The sequence below is a fragment of the Oncorhynchus masou genome, chromosome 18 (assembly GCF_036934945.1).
Source record: "Oncorhynchus masou masou isolate Uvic2021 chromosome 18, UVic_Omas_1.1, whole genome shotgun sequence".
NCBI classification, from domain to species: domain Eukaryota; kingdom Metazoa; phylum Chordata; class Actinopteri; order Salmoniformes; family Salmonidae; genus Oncorhynchus; species Oncorhynchus masou.
The window spans coordinates 51,613,263-51,630,751 of NC_088229.1; the positions used below are offsets into that span (position 1 = coordinate 51,613,263).

The 17,489-nt window shown below is 40.6% G+C and overlaps 1 protein-coding gene and 1 long non-coding RNA gene across 3 annotated transcripts in view; both read left to right on the plus strand.

The window, feature by feature from the left end:
• Positions 1 to 2,218: 2,218 nt before the first annotated feature.
• rundc3ab (RUN domain containing 3Ab) overlaps positions 2,219 to 17,489 on the plus strand; it is a 51,423-nt gene continuing 36,152 nt past the window's right edge. Inside the window, exons 1-7 of one of the 2 annotated variants that reach the window (XM_064923633.1) lie at positions 2,219 to 2,269; positions 2,396 to 2,595; positions 5,333 to 5,448; positions 5,614 to 5,741; positions 5,984 to 6,069; positions 15,765 to 15,854; positions 16,111 to 16,191. In XM_064923633.1, coding sequence (XP_064779705.1) covers positions 2,510 to 2,595; positions 5,333 to 5,448; positions 5,614 to 5,741; positions 5,984 to 6,069; positions 15,765 to 15,854; positions 16,111 to 16,191 — 587 coding nt within the window. In that variant the 5' untranslated portion in view covers positions 2,219 to 2,269; positions 2,396 to 2,509. Of the gene's footprint in view, positions 2,596 to 5,332; positions 5,449 to 5,613; positions 5,742 to 5,983; positions 6,070 to 15,764; positions 15,855 to 16,110; positions 16,192 to 17,489 lie in introns of both variants that reach the window. The other variant, XM_064923632.1, reaches the window with a different exon arrangement.
• Positions 12,150 to 13,034, plus strand: LOC135503721 (uncharacterized). The gene is made up of 3 exons (XR_010449996.1): positions 12,150 to 12,241; positions 12,354 to 12,429; positions 12,544 to 13,034. It is a non-coding gene; the product is annotated as an uncharacterized LOC135503721 (long non-coding RNA).

Genomic DNA, 17,489 nt, shown 5'->3' on the forward strand with positions numbered 1-17,489 from the left:
CCTACTCGTGAGTGCATCTATTTTGGCTGAAAGTTGTTGCATGGTGTCAATCTTGGTTTTACGCCCAGATGCCTTTGTTTTGACACTGGAGTCTGGTACTGCGTCTACCCCTAACTGCTATCTGTGTGCATGTGATGTGTGTTGACGAAGCATGGAGCCTTTCCTTCATTGTCTTTCACTTTCCACACTCGCTTTTCTCATCAAGTCTCAATATTGTCTCGTCACTGACATCGTTACCTGAGAGTAGGGGTTTGAGGTCTCAGCGAATTTCGGTGCATTTACACCCAAGCCCTTTGTGCACAGTGTGTAGGAAAACATCTCGAACAGTGGCTGCACTGTATTTATGCCTGCATCATGTCATTTGGGATTCGTTGTTTTAGCCCTATCACATGGTCGAGGAATTGTTGTGGTGTCTCTTGCTGATCTTGTCTAGCGCCCATTAGCTCCTGTACTGTTCTATTCTCTTAAGTGGGCCTGGAGGAACCCCTTGAGCTCTGCTACTGTCATTTCCTCTTTATTTATCAACATGTCTTAAAAATGTTCTGGTTTTAATATTCTGAGCACGCCTCTGACCATTTCCGAATCACTGAAGTCTTCTTTGATTCCTTCCTCTAAATGCTTACACATACTGTTGTAGGTGATGTCTGATGTGTAGTCTGTATTTTCAAATCCCCACGGTGAAGGTAGGAGAGGCCTCTTAAGGAGATTATCTTCTTGTGTTTTGGGTGTGTTGTCAGCCCAGACTGCAGGCTTCTACATGGCGTGTCACTGTTTTATGTTGTAGAGGGCGGTGTGGACACTGGCTGTGAGGTAGGTACGGGAACATGTGGGAGAAATGTCTTGCTAAGCTCCTCATAGCTTGCAAAATCAGTATTTGGTGTCGTTTTGACCTTACTAGCTGTGACTGCATGAGCTTTTTCAGTAGGTGGAGGGATTGTTAATTTGTCGCATGGCTCAGTACTATCACTTGAGTCAGTGGTGTTACATTATGTGTAGGGATGCACAATATATCGATGAACATATCGGAATCGACCGATATTAGCTAAAAATGCCAACATCGGTATCGGCCCGATGTCTAGTTTAATAGGCGATGTGCAAAAGAGATGTCAAAGCTTACGTGCATACCTATATAATGTAGGTACATGACACAATGACACCACATAAAAGTTTTCTCTACACGTGCAACACAACATTCCTAACCTAGCCCACAATGTCTGCTGTGTGGATCGAGCAGTCAACAAGTTGAGCAGACATTTGAAAGAGTAAGAATATTTCAATGAGACAACTCAAAGGCGAAATCCATTAACGGCCAAGATAATTGAATTCATTGCCCTTGACAATCAACCTTTCTCTGTCTTGGGTGATTTTGGCTTTCACCGGTACACACTACCAAGTGCGCTATTTTTCAGATGTTGCCCTACCGGAGTTACACAGTAATTGCATCACTGATATTGCCTTCATGACATACTATGGAACCCTGTTTGGGTCTTTGCGTGTCAAAAAAGATACATGTCAAATAGCACTATTTGACAATAACACTATTTGACGCATTAATGACACTTCAAATAACACAGCTCTATTATAGAATGCAGTGTGTTCTGAATTTGCACGTGCAAGCCAAGCACCACCACGACTATCAGTAGCACCGTCAAAGCTGAACAAAAAAGTCTGCAAACAAGCAAACACCAGTCTCGAACAATGGGTTTCCAATACCACGTTGGTAATGCATACCAGACAGTTTATGTTAAGGTAAACATTACAATTAGTGGGCACATTTTTGGGGGAATGATTGGACAGTGAAACTAAAATTAATTGGTAGAGCTGGTGAAGCTTTAATTTATTTCCCAATTAATTTAGCGATCGAAAGCTGAAGTTGGGTTTCCCAGATCATTAGGTATGTGCTACTGCTCATGACAGTGGATGAGCTAGCTAACGGCAGTGGTTTTAGCCTAGTGGTTTGGCGGCAGGTAGCCTAGTGGTTAGAGCATGAGATCAAATCCCCGAGTTGACAAGATAAACATCTGTAATTCTGCCCCTGAACAAGCCAGTTCCTAGGCCGTCATTGAAAATAAGAATTTGTTCTTAACTGACTTGCCTAGTTAAATCAAAATATATAATAATAACAGACAGTATAGCGTATGGCGTCTGTGTGACGTCAAGCACTCAAGAAAGCTACACCAATCACCCAACCGGTTCTTTGTCGAGACCCTCGTCCTACGGAAGGACATTTCGCCGACTGAGAAGAGAGCAGGAAGAGAGCGGAATACCGGTATAGATTATTCGGCTCTCTGTTATTGTCAATGCAGGTCCCGAGGTTCAGCTTGTAGACTTAAACGTGGAGGCATGCGAGGGCGTCTTTAAAAAAGTGTCATCTTTTTTTTACCCCTAACAACAGAAAAGTGGATGAGGAGCATCGCCCGGGCAGGGAGGGGTCCTGTGGTGCAGGATTCATAACAGTGGGCTGAGCGGTGCCGCCATCTCCGTGGAGCCGAGTTGTGTGCAGGCAACTATGGCTATGCTTGACGTCTCAAAAAAAACATCCTCTATTTCTCGGAGTGTTGCGGTGGAGCGCAAGAACCTCATCACCGTTTGCAGGTAATGTGCGCATTTTTAAGATGTAGGCTATTACAAAATGGGTGTGCCTATAGATTTCGCTCACTCCTTAGGTTTAAGTCTACAATAGCGTATTGTGATGTGCTATCTCCTGTTTTTATAATGAATCATTTTGACATTTACACTCAACCTTCAAAACTAAGAGATCCAGCATTTCCACCACCCCTTCAATACAGAGCACTTGCAAGAAAGGCTACAGCAGCCATACTGTAGCTTGGTGAAGCAATTACGTCATCCATAGGCCTATACTGTAACAAGATGACTTGGATGGGGGGGGCACATCTTTATTATTTAATGTTCATGAGCGAAACTACAAATAGATTAACACAGCACAAGCTTGACTGTTTTTTAAAGTTGTTAATGAATCCTTTCCATCGACCTGGCTCTTGTGAGTTGAGAGTGTCTCATGTCATCATGTCTCCTCGCGGATGGTGTCGTTGCTATGACGACAACATTTTATGGGCAAGGACATAGCATAGCAGCTGGTACCCCAGGGAGTCAGGATACATAGGCTCAGGAGACCATTAAAATTGCCTACAATAGGAAGATGAGTAATAGGCTATTGCAATGTTGAGTCCTTGGAAATGCAATGTCCTTAGAAGTGGTCCTTAGTCTTTTTAAGGTTCCAGTCTTCTATAGTGTTATACAGTAAGCCACAGAACAGGGGAATCGCCTCCCACAATTTTGCAGCATTTGTCTTCATTTTAGGCTCAAAAGAAGCTCATCACCCTATTACATGCCACTGGCCACTTTATATTCCACTGTGTTTTGTATTATTGTTTTTTTCCCCCAGGTTTTGTTTTTGGAATGCTGCGGTTGCCATAGGTAACAGTGCTGTCACAATGCATATGATGTGTGCATTTGTGGGCCAATTTGGAAACTGTATACCGACTACCTTACCCATAATGCTCCACTGGGCACACACTGGTTCAATCAATGTTGTTTCCATGTAATTTAATTTCATAAAATTATGTTGAACCAATGTAGAATAGACAATGAATTGACGTCTGTGCCCAGTGGGGCTCATTGACTGAACATTCCAAATTACCATAGCAATTATGCATTACAATAGTAATTATATTTTGAAGGGCTTTCTATGATGTAAGGCAGGCCAGTAACTTTTGCAAACAAATTATTTTACTGTGCCTGGTCGCGGACAGACTTTTATAGTCACACAAGATACCCCCGGTGAATTCGAAATTAGTTGCCTAAAAATTTACTTGGCTCCAGTTGCATTTGAAACCCCCAAAAATGTCTGTGCAAAATCAGTAATAGTTGCACTCATAGGTTGACAGTGAGAAATTGACATTGAGCAGTGAGCAAAATAACCATAGACAGGAAGTTGACAATATCTTATTAGTAGCATAAATACATTGTATTTCTATGGTTGCAGTCCTCAAAGATCGAATTGCATTGAATCAAATTAATCAGATCCAATGATTTACCGCCCGTAGTGTGGGGTACCACTAGTGTCCTTATAGTTGTATCAGAGCTATAAATATAGAGCATATTCTACATTATGATCCAGTAGATCACATTAGAATTGAAAGAAAAAATGACTACCTGAACTAACCATGGATATAAATTCTCGTGTCTTGCCCTAGCTCCTTTTAAGTACAATAAAAAATCAGGTGAATATATGCACTGCTGGCTTCCCGTATTGTCAACCAAATATTCTCTTGTATCCGGGATGCCCCAGTGTAGCTGAAGGAGACATTGTTACCCTCCGGACAATGGAGAGTGAAATCACTTGCTTCTCTGCCTGGGCTTGTTACCAAACTACCGTTAGAATAAGCATTGTGATGTGTGTGTGTGTGTGTGTGTGTGTGTGTGTGACACTGACTGGCTGGCTGACTGCCTGCTCGCTCGCTCCCCTCCCTGAAATTCATCATAGTGACTGACCACCTGAACATGAATGGCCCTCCATTTACATACAGTCTCACACTAATATTTCTGAGCAGTGCTTTAGGGTGCAAAACAAGACAAAACACTAAGACTGTAGAGTCTATTATAGTATCCTTATCTATCTGGCTCTGCAGTAGCCTACCCATCAGAGTCTAATGACCTTAGGAAATGTAGGAGGTTTGAAATGGTTATTCAGCAGGGGCCAGTGCGACCAAATGGCTATTTTCACCCAGTAATATAGCTCCGTCTCATTGGACATTCTGTGAAAGGACTTCCTGAATTATTTAGCGTAAAAGTTAGTGCATGAGTGTTTTGCTCTGCAAGAAATATCTCTTAGTTACCATAACAACAGATTGGTGAAAGGAAAAACGTATTGTATGTAGAGGAACATATAGGCCTACAATAGGCAGATCTTGTCTTTGTCACATTGAACTTACAAATTATACTGTTATTACTTTTGTTGGAGCATGTGCTGTTTTCTTTCCTCACTGAGTAATTTCCTAGAAGTGTCTTATTCATGCAGTGTTGTAAATTTGAGTCACCCGGTAAAAGCTGATTGACTCTTCTTTTGAGAGCTTCCTCACAGACTCCTGTTCTTTCTAAAATTATTGGAATCATTATTTGTTTTTCCTAATTTGTAATGATATTATAGTCTCATGAAGGTATTATGACAAGTTGCTTCAAGTATAGTTTGTAATTGTTTGTCTGTTACCACCCTCAACATTCACATGAAACAATCTTTGTGTTGATTGGTGGAAACAGGATCAGTTAGTAGTGACCATCTACTAACTAACCATCTCTCTCTTCCTGATAGGTTTTCAGTGAAGACTCTGTTGGAGAAGTACACCGCCGAACCCATCGATGACTCATCAGAGGAGTTCATCAACTTCGCAGCTGTCCTCGAGCACATCCTCAGCCACGGCTTCACAGGTAAAACTAGCATAAACCATAGAACATTGACATAGTATCAAATACATTTGAATAGTTGCCAGTACAAAAAGACATACTGTAACATTTTAAAGTATCACAATCAGAAGAGGGATGCATTCCAAAAAGCAGTGTTTTGAGAGTGACCCTTTCTTTGGGCGGGGTCAGGGTCGGGCAGCTGGTTTGATGGACAGCGCAGCTACTGGGACTTCATCAGGCTGGCCTGCGGAAAGGTCCAGAACAGCTGCATCAGCAGCATTGAGAACATGGAGAACATCAGCACCTCACGGGCCAAGGCAAGAGATCGTTATCCTTACTTACTTAGACTGACTGAATAACTGACTTACTTACTTACTTATTTACTTACTTACTTAAAACCTAGTAGCGCTATGTTTGTCTCACTGGCATTTAGCAGGGACTACAGATTAAATGTAGCTATCAAGCTAAATCTGGTGCAATGGCATGTTGTACATGGTCCATGACAAATAAATAAATGTGATTAATAGTGTTTGGCTGTCTGCCTGTCTGTCTTCTGCAGGGTCGAGCCTGGATTCGAGTAGCCCTGATGGAGAAGAGACTCTCTGAATACATATCCACTGCTCTGAGGGACAGTCGGACAACCAGGTCAGCAGTATGCTCTGACTACAGTGCAACCATGCCTCAACCATGCTATTGTAGCGGATATGTGTCTGGCATGATTGCTCATGGTCACGTGATGAGGTAGCCCCACCTGCGAATGTCAAAACCAGTGTCTGCCCTCGGACCAAGAGGGAATTTCCTCTTGGACTAACGGTCTAAGACGTGACCCACGGGAGCATCCAACGTGTTAGACCAAGAGGATATTCCATCTTGGCCTCAGGGCAGAGACTGGTTTTGAAGTTCGCAGGTGGGGCTACCTCATCACATGATCATGAGCAACTATTGACAGCCACTATGACTATACAATGTTCACCAAAGTCCACAATACAACCATACCTGAACTAAGCCACAACCATACAGTGTGCACAAACAACTAATGCAGGCACACAAACTGGGTGCATAGCATGACAACTAGGGCTGTTGCTTTGACTGTATTACCGCTGCACTGGCAGTCATGAGTCAGGACTTGGGCTGTGGCAGTCACAACATTTCGTCAGCCGGTGATTGTCAAGCAAATAACTGTCGGTCTCAAGGAAATTGAGCGTTAATTTACAAAAACACGTTTCACATCTCCTGGCCTCACACATAGCCTACAAGCCACTGATGCAAACCTTTGGAACATCTACATTTTAAAAAGTCTAATAAATCCATGTAATATAGCCTAAACCTTCACAAAATACATTATTTATTTTAGACGGGTCTAAAGAAACACGATTTGAAGAAATTGTAGTCTATTGCAGAAGAACAGAATAGCATACTCTGAGTTGTTACGTCCTGATCTGGCTATGCCTAATTACTGTGGGCTTCACAAGTTCATTTAGCAGACAAGATTTGCTTATAATTCCATGTCATTATTTTATATAATTTTTTAATATGAAGAATACAATTGAACAAAGCTGAATAAAATAAAAGGGATATTTTCTCCAAACGACTTGAGGGAGTGCTCACATGCAGCTATTCTGTGTTGAGCGGTTAACAAAGAAATAGGTACTTTTATATGCTTAATTCAGAGTTATTAATGTAACTTTAGTTGTTTTACAAATGTTGGGCTATATGTTTAGATTTTTAATACACTTTAAGGCTGCATGATGTGACTCTAATGATGACTTGAAAAAAGTTGATTGAAAGGTGTGAGCTCTGCTTAGTTTTTTTGCGCAGGCTGAACATACAGTGCCTTGCGAAAGTATTCGGCCCCCTTGAACTTTGCGACCTTTTGCCACATTTCAGGCTTCAAACATAAAGATATAAACTGTATTTTTTTGTGAAGAATCAACAATAAGTGGGACACAATCATGAAGTGGAACGACATTTATTGGATATTTCAAACTTTTTTAACAAATCAAAAACTGAAAAATTGGGCGTGCAAAATTATTCAGCCCCCTTAAGTTAATACTTTGTAGCCCCACCTTTTGCTGCGATTACAGCTGTAAGTCGCTTGGGGTATATCTCTATCAGTTTTGCACATCGAGAGACTGACATTTTTTCCCATTCCTCCTGGCAAAACAGCTCGAGCTCAGTGAGGTTGGATGGAGAGCATTTGTGAACAGCAGTTTTCAGTTCTTTCCACAGATTCTCGATTGGATTCAGGTCTGGACTTTGACTTGGCCATTCTAGCACTTGGATATGTTTATTTTTGAACCATTCCATTGTAGATTTTGATTTATGTTTTGGATCATTGTCTTGTTGGAAGACATCTCCGTCCCAGTCTCAGGTCTTTTGCAGACTCCATCAGGTTTTCTTCCAGAATGGTCCTGTATTTGGCTCCATCCATCTTCCCATCAATTTTAACCATCTTCCCTGTCCCTGCTGAAGAAAAGCAGGCCCAAACCATGATGCTGCCACCAACATGTTTGACAGTGGGTTTGGTGTGTTCAGGGTGATGAGCTGTGTTGCTTTTACGCCAAACATAACGTTTTGCATTGTTGCCAAAAATTTCAATTTTGGTTTCATCTGACCAGAGCACCTTCTTCCACATGTTTGGTGTGTCTCCCAGGTGGCTTGTGGCAAACTTTAAACAACACTTTTTATGCATATCCTTAAGAAATGGCTTTCTTCTTTCTTGCCACTCTTCCATAAAGGCCAGATTTGTGCAATATACGACTGATTGTTGTCCTATGGACAGAGTCTCCCACCTCAGCTGTAAATCTCTGCAGTTCATCCAGAGTGATCATGGGCCTTTTGGCTGCATCTCTGATCAGTCTTCTCCTTGTATGAGCTGAAAGTTTAGAGGGACGGCCAGGTCTTGGTAGATTTGCAGTGGTCTGATACTCCTTCCATTTCAATATTATCACTTGCACAGTGCTCCTTGGGATGTTTAAAGCTTGGGAAATCTTTTTGTATCCAAATCCGGCTTTAAACTTCTTCACAACAGTATCTCGGACCTGCCTTGTGTGTTCCTTGTTCTTCATGATGCTCTCTGCGCTTTTAACGGACCTCTGAGACTATCACAGTGCAGGTGCATTTATATGGAGACTTGATTACACACAGGTGGATTGTATTTATCATCATTAGTCATTTAGGTCAACATTGGATCATTCAGAGATCCAGTCTGAACTTCTGGAGAGAGTTTGCTGCACTGAAAGTAAAGGGGCTGAATAATTTTGCACGCCCAATTTTTCAGTTTTTGATTTGTTAAAAAAGTTTGAAATATCCAATAAATGTCGTTCCACTTCATGATTGTGTCCCACTTGTTGTTGATTCTTCACAAAAAAATACAGTTTTATATCTTTATGTTTGAAGCCTGAAATGTGGCAAAAGGTCGCAAAGTTCAAGGGGTCCGAATACTTTCGCAAGGCACTGTACTTCATCAGTCTCTCATTCACAATTTTACAAGCACTTGATTTTGCCTCAAATTTCCTGGTGTCATCCCCTGTGTGTGGCCGTAATGCACCCTAAAACAAATCCATGCCTTTTGCAGCTAGTGGTCGTTGTGCCCATGGCCCAGATTGCTGTGTTGTGCCTTTCTCCCTGAGTGCTGCGTGATCCGAATCACCTCTCACTCACATGGCTCTCCATCACGGGTCTTTCTCACAGGCTACAAGTGAAGACAGACACATCGGTGATGCAACTGCACGCTGCCTTATCCAATTTCAAGGGGCATATTGAAGATATTGGAAGAACTGTCCACATTTACTTTTCGTCAGTCAACAAGATGAGTAGTTCTACAAACAGCAAAAGCACTAGCCTGTGTCAAATTACTATCCCCCATAGTACAAAAATTGACCTATTCTATTCAGTGCGAGAAATAAATATTCTAAACATTGTTTGGAACATTTGTGGGATGCGATAGATCCCAAATTAATACAACCACTAGCATCCCAAAACGCTTTTTCCGCAATGTGGCTGATGCAACAGATCAGAACGTTTAGCAAATTTTTAAAATAAACTATTAGGCTATTTCTTCACATTATAAGAGCAGCTATGCGTACACTGCAGTAGGCTATAAGCGCAAATGTTCCATTCGTGGTAAAAAAAAACATGATCAAAAGTGACTGCAAATGCGATTATGCATGTAATGCTTTTATTATAAATGTGCATTTTTATGTGAAAATGATCTTCCCAAACTTGAAACTCACACGCTACTTATGTATGCCAGTTAGGCTCTACACCCCTTGTAAAGCGGATGAATGTGCTTCATTTTAAGAAGTTATTTGGCCACTTTAGTTGCGATACAAACCTTATCAAAACATATAGGCCTATGCGCTAGGCAACATGAGGTGTGCGACTATGATTTGAAAAAGTCACGCAAAAAAAGGGATTGTTTCTTGCCTTACGCTGGGCATCATTCACAAATAACAATATATAATTCACAAGTGATATGCTAATATTGTCACCCATTAGACTATTCTTGATTAAATCGTGTCTTTACATATACAAAGTAATATACACTACCGTTAAAAAGTTTGGAGTCACTTAGAAATGTTATTGTTTTTGAAAGAAAAGCATATTTTTGTCCATTGAAATAACATCAAATTGATCAGAAATACAGTGTAGACATTGTTAATGTTGGAAATTACTATTGTAGCTGGAAACGTCAGATTTTTAATGGAATATCTACATATTCCTCCTTTAAAAGTGGTGCCATACTGCAGCACACCGCATTCTATGGCACCTTATTTAATTATCAGTTACTTTTTACGTTAATGCAAGGTTAGTGCTAGTTTGACCACTAGAGCGCCTAATTGAGAAGCATTTAATAGTCTCCCATGTTGGCATTACTAGAGAATATAAAACCTTTGCCATAACATAGTACATGGGATTGATTTTAAGAAATTTGGCTTAATAAATTTGATTAATATTATGGTGTTTCTATTCCAAGAAAAATGAAATCCTCAGGGTTTCCATTAAGATTGAATGGAAAATATAGCGCTGTACAATGTGCCAGTTGGCAGTAGGCTACAGCATTGGAGGATTCTAAATTGTTTGCCTTCATTAGACAACTTTGTTCAACTTTGTTGAAATACAGTACTGTACAATATATGCTTTTACATTTGTAAAATAAAGCATTGAAAGCATTTAAGATATAAGCCACCTGTATTTGTTTATTAGGCTACTGTGCTGTCTGACAAGTAAACACAGCCTACAATACATACTGTAGTTATCATGGGAAATTGCCTAATTCCTTACATAAGGGAGAGCAGGCCATGTCTGTACTAGAGAATGTGGGAGACCGGTGTAAATTCCCCTATGGGGAGGAAGGAGTAGGCTGTCCTTGTAAGTAAGAATTTGTTTTTAACTGATTCCATATGTTATTTCATAGTTGTGATATCTTGACTATTATACTACGTTGTAGAAAATAGTAAAAAATAAAGAAAAAATCCTGGAACGAGTAGGTGTGTCCAAACTTTTGACTGGTACTTGCTTAATTAATTAGATTAATATTATGGTGTTTCTGTTCCAAGAAAAACAAAAACCCTCTGGGTTTCCGTTAGGATGGGACGGGAAATATGGAGCTGTACAACGTGACGGTCGTCAGTACAGTACTGGGCTATTTAGCTAAAGAATCCCTGTGTTGTGCGGGCAGGGCACGCCGGAGACCAGGGTTCAACTCCTAGACGGGGAGGAAGGAATAGGCTGTTCTTGTAAATAATAAATTGTTCTTAATTGACTTGCCTAGTGAAATTAAGGTTACACTAAGAGCATAACATTTCTGCACCCTAATTTTCTAATTCTAGTCTAACCTATATCCAAATGGAGATTCAGTGAAAATGAAAATCTCAATTGATTTATCAAGACCAGTCCCCATGCTTGTCTCAGAGCAGCGTGAAATGATGCTGAAATCTCATTGCTTCGAATCCTTTTGCTTCAATATGCTTTTTAAATAAATAAGACCTACACCACTTTTAGCAGCACATTACTCAACACTAGTGAGACTATTTTTGCCTATGGTAGGCCTACAGTAATATCTAAAAATATTTTTTTCAATGATGTGACTCTCAATAATTAAATTTAGAGGATTAAGATCCGTGTCAATATCTAAGGGGCTTTTATATAATTCTTAATTAATAAAAGTAAAAATATTTTGGAGATTTCGTTTTCATTTAACCTAGAGTGAGTGAGTAAAAGGCAATTCTTGAACATGGGGTGAGACATTCTCACTAATTTGTAAATAAAGCCAGTTTGTTATTTAGAATATTTATTTCTGGAGAAACCTAACTTGATTATTTAGCAGACATCACTTGCTTATATTCAGTCAACACATATCTTAAGAATATCATGGAAAATAATTGAACATGATATTCTTAAGATATGTGTTGACTGGCATGGATCAAAGCTGGCAAGACATTCAATGACATGACGAATCAACCGTGGCCCTTGAGCAATTTGCTCAAAATTGTTACAGAAGAAAAGGAAGAATATCAAGCAAGCCGAGTCCCAAGCATCCGCTCAAACTCCATGTGTGGGGGGCCATTTCTCGCAAGAGACAAGGCCCACATTTGATTTTTGATGGTAAGTTTGGCTATTTACAAAGCAAAAGGTACATCAAATATTGTAGCCTACACCTCACGGACTGTTATGTGTTCCACGATAATTCACTCTTGCCTTGTTTTTCAGGTATCATGCATGGCTCAAGACTTATTTGAGGAAGAAATCATCAAGAGATATGCTGGACCATATGTCAGAGAGGTGTTTCTGGGACCACATAATTTCTTTCAAGGTAGGATTATAGCAATATTTTGTTATGTTTAGACCTATTTTACATGTATATTTCTATTATTGTACCTAATGTTGGCTGTTAGGCTAAATCTTTATTTCTTCTCCAAATGCAGACAATGACCCAAAACACACTGCCGCCTGGGTTTGCATTGCAAATGGGGGCATAAACTGGGTCAAGACGCCAGCAGAGTAAGTAGACCTTTATGTAGTAAAATAAAGGTTAAATAAAAATAAATAAATGAAAGACCTACAGCACCTATGGTAGGCCTACGGTATATCTATTTTTTAAATCTCTACATGTAGGTCTCCTGATTTAAACCTGATCTAACTTGTTTGGCATCAACTGAAAACATGAATCCGTAACTCTGCCAAGCCGACAAGCAAAGATGAACTAGTCAAGGCCATCAAGATGTTTTGGCAAGAGAAATTGACGATACAACAATGCAACAAATACATTGATCATCTCAGCAAGGTTTTACCTGTGGTCGTGGAGCTGGGTGGAAGTGCGACTAAAATGTAGTTAAAATAAGCGTCCGCATTTTAATGTATTTTTTCTCGTTATTTTATTAACGAAAGCATAAAGATGTTGATGAAGAAATACTGTACTGTTGTTTTGAGTTAGAAAATGTAACACTTTAGAGTACTTAAGCATCGAATATATTGCAAGTCGAGGGATTTTCATAACAGTAGCCGCGCTATAAAAATTATATCATCCTGCTAATAGGAAACATTTGCATGATGTGCTACACCTGCTACAGTACTACAGTACACTTGTGAAAAACAAGTGTTTGAAAACCTGTCCATCACTACTGTAAATAAAAACATCATCTTGATCACATCTTGTTTACATTCTTTATTGTAACCACAATGTCACAAATAATTTGTCTCTACCTTTCCAATTACTTTACAAATTTACGCTTTTCATTATTAGTTACATTGTTTTAGTTTGAACGTGCAGACTTATTTTCTTTAAATGATTGTTTCATGTAGGATGCTACATTTTTGACCAGTTGCAATTGTAACTAGGCCTAATAAAAAAATAAAACAACTTTTAATAGACTGTTAAGCCTCATTGACTACCTCAGGCAGTTGTTATTTTATAAAGGTCTGGGCTCTGAAGAAATAGACTCCAATTAAGCCATCTTGTTGTTTGTAAAGTCAAATTAAAATTAAGATTATTGTTGAAATGAATTGCTCGACTGGTGTAGGTTTTCTCCATATGTTGGTGTGCAACACTTGCATAACAAGTTAGCTATATTTTCAGCACCAGCCACTGTTCACCTCCTATTGATTGCGCCGCGGTTGCCGCTAGTTGTTTTTTAAATTTTACCTTTTATTTAACTAGGCAAGTCAGGTAAGAACAAATTCTTATTTACAATGACGGCCTACCCCGGCCAAACCCAGATGATGCTGGGCCAATTGTGTGCCGCCCTATGGCACTCCCAATCACGGTCGGGTGTGATACAGCCTGTATTCGATCCAGGGACTGAAGTAAAGCCTCTTGGTACTGAGATGCAGTGCCTTAGACTGCTGCACCACCCTCCCGCATGACCAATACATATATATTGGTCATGCGGGAGGGTGGTGCAGCAGTCTAAGGCACTGCATATACAGTTGATGTCGGAAGTTTACATACACCTTAGCCAAATACATTTAAACTCAGTTTTTTCACAATTCCTGACATTTAATCCTAGTAAACATTCCATGTCTTAGGTCAGTTAGAATCACCACTTTATTTTAAGAATGTGAAATGTCCGAATAATAGTAGAGAGAATGATTTATTTCCGCATTTATTTATTTCATCACATTCCCAGTGGGTCAGAAGTTTACATACACTCAATTAGTATTTGGTAGCATTGCCTTAAAATGGTTTAACTTGGGTCAAACTTTTCGGGTAGCCTTCTACAATTTTGACCCATTCTTCATGACAGAGCTGTGTAACTGAGTCAGTTTTGGAGGCCTCCTTGCTTGCACTTGTTTTTTCAGTTCTGCCCATAAATGTTCTATGGGATTGAGGTCAGGGCTTTGTGATGGCCACTCCAATCCTATGACTTTGTTGTCCTTAAGCCATTTTGCACAACTTTGGAAGAATGCTTGGGGTCATTGTCCATTTGGAAGACCCATTTGTGACCAAGCTTTAACTTCCTGACTGATATCTTGAGATGTTGCTTCAATATATCCACATACTTTTCCTGCCTCACATAACTTTCCTCCTTATGATGCCATCTATTTTGTGAAGTGCACCAGTCCCTCCTGCAGCAAAACACCCCCACAACATGATGCTGCCATCCCCGTGCTTCACGGTTGGGATGTTGTTCTTCGGCTTGCAAGCCTCCCCCTTTTTCCTCCAAACATAACGATGGTCATTATGGCCAAACAGTTCTATTTTTTTGTTTCATCAGACCAGAGGACATTTCTCCAGAAAGTATGATCTTTGTCCCTATGTGCAGTTGCAAACCTTTTTTATGGCAGTTTTGGAGCAATGACTTCTTCCTTTCTGAGCGGCCTTTCAGGTTATGTTGATGTAGGACTCCTTTTACTGTGGATATACAGTCGTGGCCAAAAGTTTTGAGAATGACACAAATATTAATTTTGACAAAGTCTGCTGCCTCAGTTTGTATGATGGTATTTTGCATATACTCCAGAATGTTATGAAGAGTAATCAGATGAATTCCCTCTTTGCCATGCAAATGAACTGAATCCCCCAAAAACATTTCCACTGCATTTCAGCCCTGCCACAACAGGACCAGCTGACATCATGTGGGTTAACATATGATCTCTTGAAGAGAGAACAGCTGTGCAGCATGAGGCAAGGAACAGAGCACAAGCTTTTTTTGCAACTTCAAATCATCAATAGCCTATAGTCGCATCATGCAGCCTATGTATGTTTTGATTTATAAGACTTTCGAAGGTTTGTATCATTCACAACTAAAGTTGCCAAATAACTCTAAATCAAGCATATAGGCCCTGTTTCAAACCCTTTTGCGCTCAACATAGCCACTTCATATGCGCACTCACTCTAGAACGGGAACAATATCCTTTCTATTTTATTCAGAAAAGTTAAATTATATTGTTCTTACTATAAATCGTATAATATAAAATAATGGCACAGGACTTATAAGCATATCTTGCCAGCTAAATTAACACGCCTACAGCCTATGGCATTGAGCATAGCCAGATAACATACAGTAGGCCCTCCATATTCTGTTCATTCTTCACATCCATAACGTTTCTTTAGACCTGACTAAAATAATGGATTTATTGTGATGGTGTATATTAAATTGATTTCTTTGACTTTTTAAAAGTGTTCTAAATGTGTGCATCTGTGGCTTGTATGTGTGGACTCCGTAGAGGCCTGGAGATGCTGAACTGTTTTATGTTAATTAACGTGAGACCGGCAGTCTTTTGCATAACAATATCCGGCTGACAAAATTTAATGACCGCCACAACCTTAATGACAACTAACAATCCCAAAAAACACCTAGGGTACCTGACACACCTATATTTATGTGTGTGTGCTACAGGAGGTTCTATGGTGATGGGGCCATCATGCTAAGGGAAGAAGCCACAGTCCTAACAGGGATGCTTATTGGACTCGGAGCCATAGACTTCAGGTGAGGCTGGGAGAACATGCTCGATGAAATCAGAGAAATCAATTGTTTTTCTAGCGCTTTTAAAAAATGCATTTGTCAGAAAATGCTTTTCAAAAACAAGACCTTGAGAAAGTTTGAGGAAGTTACAGCAACAATGGCAGAGAGACACCAGGAGAGGAACTCAAGAGGGCCTTGTTATTCTGTAGTCATATAGTCATATGACAAGGTTGCTGTCCATAGGTTCGTGTTTGATTGGGTTATGACTTTCTGTCCACAGTTTCTGTCTAAAGGGGGAGGCCCTGGATGGAAAATCCTCTGCTGTCATCGACTACACGCCATACCTAAAGTTCACACAGAGGTAATGTAGAGCTATGTTAAAGCCACAATCTTGATTAAACAAACATTGGACAATACATTGTTTATACATGGTTTATAAAGACTGAAATGACCATGAAACATAAACAACCTTTTGTATTACAACCTGGTGTTATGATAGTGTTAGACAGTTTAAAAAATCATGAGGTTTGATTATTTTTTTTTTTACAATTACAAGTAAATAATATGGATCTTTATTGGAATCTTTGACGGGGTAAATATTGTCCTTGTTTTTAGCATAAGATCCCAATGGGGATTGAAACATTGTCCTTGTGTTGTGCATCTCACTAATAAGTCACTGCTGGGAGTGTGTCGTTGTTGTGGAAAGGAATTACTTTCTCATGCGTGGTCCAGCTCCTCAACCAGTGGGATGTGTGTTAATTTGCTTTCATTGATAAATTTACATTTACATTTAAGTCATTTGGCAGACGCTCTTATCCAGAGCGACTTACAAATTGGTGAATTCACTTTATGACATCCAGTGGAACAGCCACTTTACAATAGTGCATCTAAATCATTTAAGGGGGGTGAGAAGGATTACTTTATCCTATCCTAGGTATTCCTTAAAGAGGTGGTGTTTCAGGTGTCTCCGGAAGGTGGTGATTGACTCCGCTGTCCTGGCGTCGTGAGGGAGTTTGTTCCACCATTGGGGGCCAGAGCAGCGAATAGTTTTGACTGGGCTGAGCGGGAACTGTACTTCCTCAGTGGTAGGGAGGCGAGCAGGCCAGAGGTGGATGAACGCAGTGCCCTTGTTTGGGTGTAGGGCCTGATCAGAGCCTGGAGGTACTGCGGTGCCGTTCCCCTCACAGCTCCGTAGGCAAGCACCATGGTCTTGTAGCGGATGCGAGCTTCAACTGGAAGCCAGTGGAGAGAGCGGAGGAGCGGGGTGACGTGAGAGAACTTGGGAAGGTTGAACACCAGACGGGCTGCGGCGTTCTGGATGAGTTGTAGGGGTTTAATGGCACAGGCAGGGAGCCCAGCCAACAGCGAGTTGCAGTAATCCAGACGGGAGATGACAAGTGCCTGGATTAGGACCTGCGCCGCTTCCTGTGTGAGGCAGGGTCGTACTCTGCGGATGTTGTAGAGCATGAACCTACAGGAACGGGCCACCGCCTTGATGTTAGTTGAGAACGACAGGGTGTTGTCCAGGATCACGCCAAGGTTCTTAGCGCTCTGGGAGGAGGACACAATGGAGTTGTCAACCGTGATGGCGAGATCATGGAACGGGCAGTCCGTCCCCGGGAGGAAGAGCAGTTCAGTCTTGCCGAGGTTCAGCTTGAG